Here is an 11,589-nt window from a genome sequence, read left to right as displayed (position 1 = left end):
CCAAAATTACACCCTAACATTTATTATTTTATAACCTAGACTAACTAACTAACTAACGCAGCTATTTGCTAATAATAACTAAACATGTAAACTCGTGATTTTGATTTTTGGTTGGCCGAAAGCAATTTAATAAAAATGTGTAGTTGTATTGAACAAAACATTCAAATAATATTGAAACCTCGCGATTGGTAATAAAATTTAAATATTGTGTTTTGTTTTCCTTTGTTTGTACAAATAAAATTGACGTCCAAATCATGAATAAAGTTCACATAGTTGAAAATTTAATTTTTAAAACATAATAATAATTTTAGGCCCTATATTAAATATAAATAAATATTTCGAATTTATTTCATATATTGATACAAATAACACTAGATTACTTTTTAAGTGAATTTTTTTTTGGCAAATTTTGGCCCTAGAGAATGTCGTAAAAGGCTCAGTAAAATCTGATAATTTTTATAATATTTAAAATATTTAAATAAGCTTGTAACGGTTATGTTGTAGTTTAAGAGACTTTTTATCATGTTTTTGTTGTTGTTCAATTGTAATTCCTAAGTGCTCTAAAATTCTCACCAAAAACTGAAATTAAAAAAAAAAATTAAAATATGCTATTGAATTTTTGCTCAAGAATCTAATTTACTACTCATGAATAATTGCACCTTCATCCATCAACGTTTTCTTTCATTTGTCGCATTAGAGTGTAAAACGAAAGTGATGTTTTAAACACCTATAAATATAATTATTGTTAAATAAAACTTGTGAAACAGAAATACTACTCACGACAACAAAAGCTTCGCAATTAATTTCAGCTAGTCCAGCTGCCATAAACTTGAATTCTTTTTGGGCACGCTGAATGACAAATCCAACATTTTTCTGAAGTGACACAGGTCCGTTGTACCAAGAACTACTGTAAATAGCCGTCGCTAACCGTTCGGCCTAAAATGATCAGTGTTTTATAAGTTATACCCTACTAACAATATCTGTTAAAAACCTCTGCGGTATATTCGGTAGCTGGAAAGCAATACAATGCAAATTGTATATATAGGCACAATACGTAGAAAACACTTAGAATAAATCGCTCAGGGCTTCCAAGACTGTCAGCAAAAAGATACAATTCCATACAGCTCAAATATATTGACAAGATGTACTGACCCAAAAGTGGAATACTTAGAATACTCAGCATCTCAGCTGTGAAACTGAAATATAATTTAATCAAAACGTAAATTATATGAAAATTAAAAGATGATAATACCTAAGTATAAATTTATGATGCTCCATACACTTTCTAAACTTTGATAGGTATTTTGGATCGTTAATGTCAAGATGTTCCAAAACATAGTTGATTATCTGTAGCTGAACCACAAGATGTGCAGCATACGCAACGTATAAGATGTCAAAACCGCAGACAAACGAAGCAAAAGCAAACGCGTAGACATATTGAAATGCGAGGATCACGGCGTATGCGTGTGTATAGTCAGGTACGTAGCATGTAATCAACAATTCACCTTCTTTGAAAATTGGTTGTATGTAAAACAGAGACATCGTGAAGTACACGGATGCGCGAAATATGTGAGAAACGTAGTAGGATGTTTTATATGTCACCTCCAGTTTCTTCTGTAATGTTTCAGGAAATAAATCGGGATTCCAAAATGTTTTGTGTTGCTCGTAGAGTTTCAAAAAACGTTTGCGATGTAATAATAGTGGTGTTGATTTAATAAACATCTGTAAATGTAAAAATAATTATTTTGTTCATTTTTGTTTTTGGTTTATAATTTAACCTGCAAGAATGTTGTCATGCCTTCCATAGTTTTCGCAAGTAGATCAACATCACCATTTAGATGAAACAACAACATTGTTGATAGCGTGCAATAAAAAACCGCGGCTATAAGCCAGAAAATGCAGATAGCATTTGCGATTTTTGGGTTGTCATGAGGACGTTGTCGATTGATGCCCAATGAGAAAAAACTAATGTCTAAAATGTTAGCGTATTTCATTTTTTTTTGTATGTAATTTTTTGAAAACTGAAATTGGAACTAATTGTACTATACAAGGCAAAACAGTATTTATACAAGATGGTAAAGAACAATTACAGTAAACTTAATTTAATTAATTTCTATGTTTGAGAAATGAATGCGCGTGTTTGCTTCAATTTATCTTACGATTATTGCATTACTAATTTATGTAAATACTATACACTTTGTTTAAACCACCAAATAAATTACGCAACATATACTTTTTATTTTTTTAATAAATAACAAACAAATATTTTAATTTATAGATTTATAAAACATAAAATAAATTTTTTGAATAACACCACTTTGATTATAAATTATTTTGTAGGAATATGCGTATAGTTTCGCATTGTGTATTAAAGTCATGTCAATATTAATTTATTAATTTTGCCATTACTTCGCAAGTATCACGTGTCGAGGATGCCAATTAAAACAATATCATACTAAAATTACGCATAATTGGCATATAGTGTATATTGACATGCGTGGGATTAGCAACTTTCCCTCATATTTATTTCATTACTTTATTCAATTATTTTAATTTCGAATATACCAATATGTAATATTATATTTAAAAAATGATATGTGTGAGTAAATCAGGGAAAATTTTAAAAGTAGGCACTCTAAAACTGCATGGTCGCTAAAAAAGAGAAGTTAATGTATGTTACAAACTTCATTTCATCATTATAAATTTATTTGCTTCATAATCCATCAAAGTTAGCTTATATAATAATAGTATTATGCTAAAAGCACTCCATTAAATTTGGTAAAATTTTATCTGAAAGCACAGTTGTTGACGACTTGTTTTACTATATTATAGGTAAGGTTGGTGCTTGACTTTGATACCAAAAAAGTTATTCAGATAGTTGATAACCATATTGTGATGCAATATGCTGTGTAATGTATTTGTGCTCTTCTGTTTTCGAACGCATTTAGCAAACTTAATCAGGCCATATTAGTGCAAATGCAATTCCTGTAATTGATGCAATTTGCGGCTGAAGCCATAAAATTAGGTTAAAACTAACATTTCACCACGTCTAGTCTGTTGTAATTCTAACGCGTGCATTTGTTTAGGGCGTTTAGGGAAAACAGCCCACGCGCAACCTTTGCACAGCTCTGCTTTAGCGCTTTGCGACTCCCTCACTCGAGGACAACTTGTGGTGCATCATGTCGGCTAGGCAGACAACAACGGGCACAAAGTTTGCGCGAGGCTCGCTCGTAATGGAACATTAGTTGCAAGATAGCGCGAGCACTTTTCAATTAGATTATTATACCTCCGAAGCGGCGTCGCGGCGTATTAGATTGCGCCGTTGTTTGTTCAACATAATATTCTCGGCAGGCGTACATATTGCGCAGGCGTTTAATCTTAAAATTTCAGCGTGTGGCCGTGTTGGTGCTATTTGTGCGAGCGTATTTCTACGTTTGCACGTTCGTTGGGTAAATATTCAAATATTGAAAATTAAAATGGGTGGCGAGTCAATATTTTCTTTGAATTCCCGACTTTAGAAGTGAAACAAAGTGTAGAGAAGTAAAACATATTCCAGACTAACTCAAGCAGATTTTTTACACATATTAACATAAAATAGAATAAAAACAATTTTTTTATTTCAACGCACAAAAATATCTTGTTAGATAAATTCCTATTTTATTATTTCTACTAAGAAAATATCGCAGAAATCAACAAAATAAATTAATTTCCGACATAAATCTACGATAAATCTAACCAGACCATTATTAGTTTCTTGATATGAAATCTGATATTTCATTTCATATCTTTTTTTTTTCTCTTGTCTTTTCGGTGTTTTCGACTTTAGGACATTTGGACTAAGAAAGGTCCGATCAACACCTTGTCGTCGCCTTTAAGCACCTCTAAATTTATCACCGTCCTTATCGGTACGACTTTGTGACCACATTACATTTACACCTGCTTTGCCTCTGAAGCCGCCAGCGAGAGTGCATGGGAAAGTATAATAAAAAGTATAAAGCGTCGAAGGCATGACGGCATGACGGAATTAGCAATCAGTTGATTCGGTCCGGGCGCGCATTTGATAAGCGCAGGACGTTTGTAGGACGCAAGGAGTCGTAAAACGTTTTACTGCTCGTGCAATCATAAAATAAACGAACGAAAAAGGCACCGAAAACGGGGGCGCTCCGCGAGAAACGAAAGCGAACGCGTCGAAATAAAAAGCAACATTTGGAATGAAAGAGTTTTATTGCGATTTGTCCAACTAATTGGCAAAAAGCTTGATTTATTATTATGACTGTTTTATTATATCTTCACATAAAATATAATTTAGCACAAAAATCTTGTTTTTTTTTATTTAAATAATATTTTATTTTTGATTGCCTAGGAAAATAAACATTTAACGCATTTTCAACGAAATAAATTGTAAAATTTTGTAAAGTTTATTATTAAAAAAAATATGGGCATTAAACATGATATTTTACAAACAAGTCTTTAAAAAGATAAATGAAATAATACTTTTGTCAACAGTTATAATAAATCCCTAACTGACCACCAAACAAGATAGATAAACTGTTTAAACCTTTAACATTTTGATACAAAGTAGAATTCCACCGCAATTTCCTTCATAAGTCTTTTTCCTAGTAGTGGTAGGTACTAAATCAGGAGCACTCTGGGCATATTATCTCGACGAGCAGATTTTCTTATCAAATTTGGCGTGTTGCACGTCACGTCTGTGATTATTATAATTATGCGCTTGCGACGTCGATGCAGCTCGGCACCGTCGCTGCGCTGCCATCCGACAGTAGACGTAATCCAGACGAGCAGTTATGCCCGACCCAACCTTGTCAAGCTGTCTGCGAAAATTCTGAAATTTAAAAGCTTTTTGGGCGCCCTCCGCTCGCCAGTCGACGTTTGCTAACCATTGGCGGCAGCGGGACGCCTTTCGAAATAAGTACGAACAACATACCTCCTCGCAACTTTCATCTCCACTCGAAAGAAAGGTGCGCAGAGTGCGACGAGACGTGAGTCCTACGTGCAACATTTTAAAATCTGTCAGACAAAACGTCAGCAAGAATTAAAGCATCTTCAGTAGCAGGCAAATCCGAAACATGAAAATTGTGGAGGCGGGCCCACTTGCTTCCTTACTTTTGTTCAACTTTTGCCATGTTTAGTATTTTAATACATGACATGTTTGTGAAATCGTGATAGTGGTTGCATTTGCATTCCGGTGAATATGCAGTTTAATTTTTGGACGTATGAATGCCATCTCATTGTGATTATCATCATAATGTTCATACCTACATCGCAAACCCGCTCGCTGGAACAAAATGTTTTGTTCACAATTGTTTTCTATACAATTTTACGCGCGGTCCTGTGAATGCATTACGCCTCCATTATTTCAACCGAATTGCGGCTCTGTCGGACGGCCTTCTCTGCTATTTTTATAGACTTTGAAAAATTCACATCTAGATAATACTTGCCTGTCAACGCGTCAAATTAATTTTGTGATGCAATCATGCAAACATACAACTCAAACACATTCCAAAATGCAATCAAATATAAAATAGGTATTTCAAAAATTTTCAAATTACAAAAAATATAATATATGCTATATTAAAATAGAACATGAGAAAATTAAGACATTTTATTAAGAAAAAAATTTAATGAGATTGATGTTCTGGTTGTAATTTAAATTTTTTGTCCTTTCATTGTCATCCCGTATTCATAATTTGTACCGTTTAATTTTATACCTGCCAATCAAGCAAGTGGGCAGAGCGTCTGCAACGGACAGCAACTTCCATCGACCCAAAACTCTACCGAACCAGCCAAACCAATTCCGCTCCACTGCCAAACCAAACTAACTGCTGCAAAATCCTCGATTTTATCAACGACGCCATACCCTCACCGCAAACTCTAATATTCAATCTTGTTTACCTTCATCTCAAGCTAAACAAATCAATTATTTCAAATATTTTGAATAATCATGGATATCATCTATAATATCGAAAAGTCGTTGCCCGAATTTTATTTGGCGGTGCATGTATTGCCCAGTGTTAGCCAGCAGGTATTGACATAGTCGGCTGATGTCTAATCAATACTGATTAAACAAGTTAGCACTGCATTGGACCGAACCATCCCACACATGGCCAGGTTACGTGTACACAGGTAAAACTAAAAGCTCGTATACACATGAACCGGAAACAAACAGAGATTCCGGATGGAGTTGCCTGGTAAATGCATCGTGGGCCAGTAGTTGGTGTCCGGTGTGGCAAGGTCCATGCTCAGCTGCAGGATAGAACAGGACTTACCTGCATTCGATGTATGTGTAATGGTTGAGGTGGTAGCGCATCTGGGAAACAATCCGATCTCCAATATTCCAGCTATTCTCATTAAATGCCTTATGCCGGTGGAGTGCTTCTAATCCTCAATAGTGTTGTTTGTTTAATCAACCATACAGTTTAAGATAAATTTTACAATGCCTAAAATTATAAACATTTAAAATTCTGTTCTAAAACATAATTGAAAGCCATTTATAAATTTAATCCAAAATAGTGACAACTCTATTTTTCTCAAAATCTTGAGCTATTTAAGGGCATAACCATATTATATAAATAGAGTGGTCGCTCTCGGAAGCACCTGAAAAAAGGAACCGAAACCAAAGTGACAAAAGTGTAAGCATATGTGCTACATTTATGCGTGCGCGTATGTGGGATGTGGGAGGGTTGGAATATGTGTGTACATGCGCGAGCGTTTTGGGGTGGCTAAACAAGCGTACTCTATCGTGTGAACGCTTCGGCGGGCACACACGACGCGTCGCTCTGATGTTCATCCCCGGTTGCTGCCGCTTTGAGCGAAAAGACCAAAGAGTTGTTCGAACATCGGGAGCGCGTCGAGTGCACGACTACCTGCGTCGAATAACATTTTATCGATGTGGCATAAATAAACTGCGCGCACGAGCAACTCGGAAGTTCGCAAAAAGCGAGCACGTCATCATCATCGCTGAAAACATTAAAAATGCAATTCAAAAATAAAGCGCGGATAAACGCAAAGTAGGAACGGCAAGAGGGAAAGTTTTTGTAATTATGGAATTTTCAGAAATTTGTGAAATGAAGTAAGTTTTACAGAGTTGCTGAGTTGTTAACAATTTAGTTAAAACGTCAATGGCAAATATTGGATTTTCGCTGCCCGACTTGATTAGTTTAAGTTTAAATCGATAAAGAGTTTCAATGTTGCCTTGAGCCAAACTTAAATTACCTGTTTAAAAACGCTAGAGTTTCTTTGAGTGCTTTGATTGAATCATATTTGGAGTTGATTTGTTATTTTTATGATAATAGAAAGTCAAGATGAGTGAACGATCGAACTCCTGCCTTCTGTCAATGTTTGTCCAACAAGCGAGACATGCCCTATCTTTGCAACCCAGATTTCAAGCAAACAAAAAAGAAACTCCTCAACTTTCATCTCCCCATTTCTTTGGCAACAACGCTGATTTTCTAACTTTCAGTGATTCCGCTTGATTTCTTTCTGCTTCGCATGAATACATCTACTCACATACAAGTATGCATTTGTTTGTGCCGCATACGATGATGACAGTCGTGGTAGGACATCTTCATTATACCATTTCTGCCTTTCGGCGGCGACGGCAACTGCTGCCGCTGAGTGTATGAAGTCGCCGCGTCAGAAATTATCAGCGACGCGCGCCTTCCGCGGCGTTTTATTTTGCCACTACTCGCGCGCGCGTTCCACTTGCGGCGATAGTGGCGGCGGCAACCGGCGGAGAAGGCATTGTGTCGAAATGTCGGTGAAGCGGACGAGATAGGCGCGGATATTTCCGAATGGCGGTGATGACAATGCGAGCGCCGCCAGGCGGACGAAACGCGTTTTGACGTCTGAGCGTCGACCGCTTTTGAATTTCACGAGGCGGGTGGCAGCGCGGGGCACGTGCAAGAGGTTTATCTTTGTAGCTGAAGAAAGTGAAATGTGATACATATTCAGTTGATGAATGCACAATTAACGTCATCTCATGCGTCTCAAATCAATAAAACAAAGCAAATACACATTCCCAGTGCTAAAAAATAAAAACCAGTTGATTTATTATTAACAATAAAACGGTATTTCTTGCTAAAGATAATTACGAAGTATAAAATCTTGATGTCCATCACTTGATTAAAACCAGCTTGGAAGGGTTTTTGGTGTGATTAATGAGTAAAATTTGATTTATCATAAAATGTTGCGCATTCCACCGATCTACTGCGTGCCGTTCAGTTTCCAGAGATAATAAATCACTGCAAATTAATTATCGATTAATCAAATAATAATCGCTATCGCTACCTGCGCGACGCTGACAGTTTTTCATGTCGATGTGAAGCACGTCCATTCCAAGCCCACACTTAGTTTATCAATCATTGTTCTAAGCAACAAATTTAATTAATAAACAATCCAATCAACTTCCGGTGGCCTTTGAAACTTGAGACGCAGTCTCCTGGGTTTTGGGGACTTTGAACACCATTACGCAATTCTTAATCTATACATCTAAAGTTTTGGAAAGTGATTCACGCCGAGGGTTTTCGATTAACGCAAGGTTTATGCGATATTAAGGGTTGTTGGTCAAACTAATCTACACTTTCATTATATGCAAATCGATAGACGATCACACTTTAACGGATAATTTCAATAAAACGTAAATATTTTTGTTACACTTGGGTTTGAGTGTACTTATAGATAAGAATATTATGTTGAGTAAATTGAAATTAATGTTGTTATCTTTATCAACCTGTATAAATATGAAACTCACCTATTTTACCTATGTGGTGACGATGAGCGCGCCATCCCCGGCGCCATCGCTAGTCTGGCTAGTCGGAGATATCTCCCCCGAATGCCTTGCCACCGCGCACCCCGCAGGCACCAAACAATCCACCATCCAACCGATCCACTATATTCTAATAACACAATACCGGGCCCACCGCATGACGGCTATACAAACAATGTGAGACGATATCGATCCGAACCACCGGCACCGCCGCCGCTCACCTATGCCGCTTCCGTGCGCGAGAGAATGGCGAACAGCATCTATCCAGCCGCAGAGGCGGCGGGTGGCATTTCCCTTTGCTAATTGATATATGTCAGTGAACGAAGCGGTAGATCGGCGAGAAAAGCTCACAAAGCGCACTAAATAGAGAATTGTGAGGATAAACACCGAAAGCACGTGCAAATGTAAATTTTGCGGTAAAAACTGCTAGAGTTCAACAAAGGAAAACAAGAACAATGGAAAAATTTAGAATGACAAAACATATTGTAAGGGGTTATTTTGTGACGCGGTCGGAGATGTAAGGGTCGACGATGAGGTCAGCGTTGGCATGGTCCAACGCCCGCATTGTGTGTCAACCGGCTTACGTCGAATTAATCATGCTAATTGAACATTCTGTGAGTTTGCGTTTCTGGCTACCAACGTCAACAATTTCACACTACAATAAAAAAAAGAACTTTAAAAATGTTTTTAGGAAATGTATTAAATATAATAAAAGGAAATATTACCACTACCGCCAAAATATGTAGCTCAGAAATCAATTTATTCACCACCAAAACTTAAAATCAACTTTATAATACACATAGATTCAAATATAAATAACACAAACATTGTGCATCTAATTTAATTTTTTTAAATTTAATTTTAATTTAATTTATTTTAGTTTCAATCATTGTACAATAAATTTTAAATTTAAAAAATCTAGAAAAAATTTATTAGTGCCGATTAGTGTAAACTTGAGATAAAAAATGCAAATAAATTACTTTTATACTTTTGATTATGACATACGATTTGAGAATATTTCACTAATTAATTTACACTAGAACACAGAATAGAATTGACTCTAGACGAAAATACGCAGTAACAAAAATACAAAAGAATTTATATTTCATTTGCTATACTTTGTAGCTTCCCAGAATAAGGTAATTAATGATTGTTATACAACGTCCTTGAAAGAAGAAAATTTTAAACTCCTTACAAGACTAGCAGTAAAGATCGAAGTGCCGATCTAGCAATCTGTTATCCCTCGATTCCTCCAAGCCGGATTGAGCAAACGAAGCGTGTCTATTTTACGCCACAAAGTAAAGAAATATCAGCTCCAGAACCCTCCGGTCTTCAATGAGAAACAAGGATGAAAATTGCCAAGTTGGCACAGTCAACCCGGCGCAATTTACACACCTTCCAAGGAAACTAAGGGATAATTATTTTCATTTGCTTCATTGGTTCACCTCTTCAGTGATTATCTGATTCATCAATAAATTACGGCCGAGCATGGATTAATCTTTCGCAGCCCGCATGAGTCCTTGTAACTGTTTTGTCGAAGCTACATGAGTGCAATATCCCACACTTTACCTAAAGTGCATTCATATTGGTACGTATATTCTAGAAATTGATTCACGACATAATTGCTTTGAGCAGGCAACATTGCCGAACAATGACGCATAATCGGATTTCCAATTTTCACTTTGATGCTAGCAGGTTTCAACCTAGATAACGTCTTGAGCTTGAGGTTCAACTTTCCAATATCAACTGCTCATACGACAAACCAAATAGCGTAGATTTAAATTGAGGTTATATATAGCTAGTAGGTCAAAGGTAATTTAATTAAAAAATATTATATTAATAACTATGAAACCAACTTTTTTCAGGCAACACGTAATCACATTACTTTGCCACGACTTTCTGCATCAAAGTAAAATATTGCACCGCTTGTAAAAGGGCCAGGAATAATTCAATTAATTAAAAACGCCACCAATCTGAATTAATATTTGAGTAATTGAGTTACGAATCGTATTATTTTTAGATGTTATATACATTTAAGAATAATTTATTTATTATTGCACAGAAACAAATAAAATTAAAACACATGTTGAATGGGTTGGTATGTGAAATTTAGTCCAATCGTCCGTTAATTATTCTCCACCTGTTTTATCATGTTTTGCAATATAACACATCATTTCGTAATATTTTACAGAAGTTATAATATTCATGAAATTGCATAGAAAATATTTCCATTAATATTTTCGCACAATGCATATAAACTACGCAACTACGTTTTATAAAATGTTGGTGCACAACAATTTGCTGTCGGGTTACCTTACAATATTCAACACCACTCTAACATCCAATCAACCAACAGTTGAAATGGTTCTTCGAATGCACTTAAATTTTAATTAATCAATAACGTTTTAATTTGCTTCGAATTGAAAACAAATTAACCTACAAAGTGTTTTAAATTTTTGTTTAAAATACAAAGTAAATAAAAGAAGAATAATTTTTATGTAATATGTTTTAGTTTTATTTATGAATATTTTTATATGCTATAGATGATGTTTATTATGTTACGTATAATGCATATTTCAATTTTTACTCTGTATATGCGCAGGTAAAAATGCTTTAGAAGTGAATTAATAAATTAGTTCATCATGCTCTTGATGCCCGTTTGCCGGCCGGTGAAAATTCTTGCTACGCCAGATTTAATTTTGTTCTCAGCGTCGCGATGAAAAAACGCATGGCTGAAAGCATCGCTGAAAGCATTTCCGTCTCGCGCACTCCACCGAGGGCGAACTCTCGCTTATTCGATTTAG

At 35.7% G+C, this 11,589-nt stretch overlaps 1 protein-coding gene across 2 annotated transcripts; it reads right to left on the bottom strand.

Moving 5' to 3' along the window:
* Positions 1-316: 316 nt before the first annotated feature.
* On the bottom strand, positions 317-2,271 carry LOC135790957 (putative odorant receptor 85d). Of its 2 annotated transcripts, XM_065301261.1 has the most exons (7): positions 1,779-2,271; positions 1,603-1,722; positions 1,253-1,347; positions 992-1,196; positions 781-936; positions 641-727; positions 317-579 (listed from the first exon to the last, which is right to left on the bottom strand). In XM_065301261.1, the coding sequence occupies exons 1-6, from the start codon at positions 1,992-1,994 to the stop codon at positions 662-664; spliced, it is 858 nt and encodes a 285-aa protein (XP_065157333.1). In that variant the 5' UTR covers positions 1,995-2,271; the 3' UTR covers positions 317-579; positions 641-661. The 2 variants fall into 2 exon arrangements, with proteins under 2 accessions (XP_065157333.1, XP_065157332.1); XM_065301260.1 differs by having other exon boundaries at positions 1,253-1,722; positions 1,779-2,268.
* Positions 2,272-11,589: the final 9,318 nt, after the last annotated feature.

Source organism: Atheta coriaria, unplaced genomic scaffold (assembly GCF_025399875.1).
Source record: "Atheta coriaria isolate IRGN ID8LTWV9N9 unplaced genomic scaffold, Caltech_Dcor_3.1 hic_scaffold_4_pilon, whole genome shotgun sequence".
NCBI lineage: Eukaryota > Metazoa > Arthropoda > Insecta > Coleoptera > Staphylinidae > Dalotia > Dalotia coriaria.
This window is presented reverse-complemented; position numbering and strand designations above follow the sequence as displayed.

What these genes read in the sequence shown, in the direction of transcription:
- LOC135790957 (XM_065301260.1), bottom strand. Translation starts at nt 1,994, where the DNA reads ATGAAATACGCTAACATTTTAGACATTAGTTTTTTCTCATTGGGCATC. An exon ending in CATCATAAATTTATACTTAG is followed by an intron (nt 1,197 to 1,252) that starts GTATTATCATCT and finishes ATTATATTTCAG; the next exon opens with TTTCACAGCTGAGATGCTGA. An exon ending in CTACCGAATATACCGCAGAG is followed by an intron (nt 937 to 991) that starts GTTTTTAACAGA and finishes TGATCATTTTAG; the next exon opens with GCCGAACGGTTAGCGACGGC.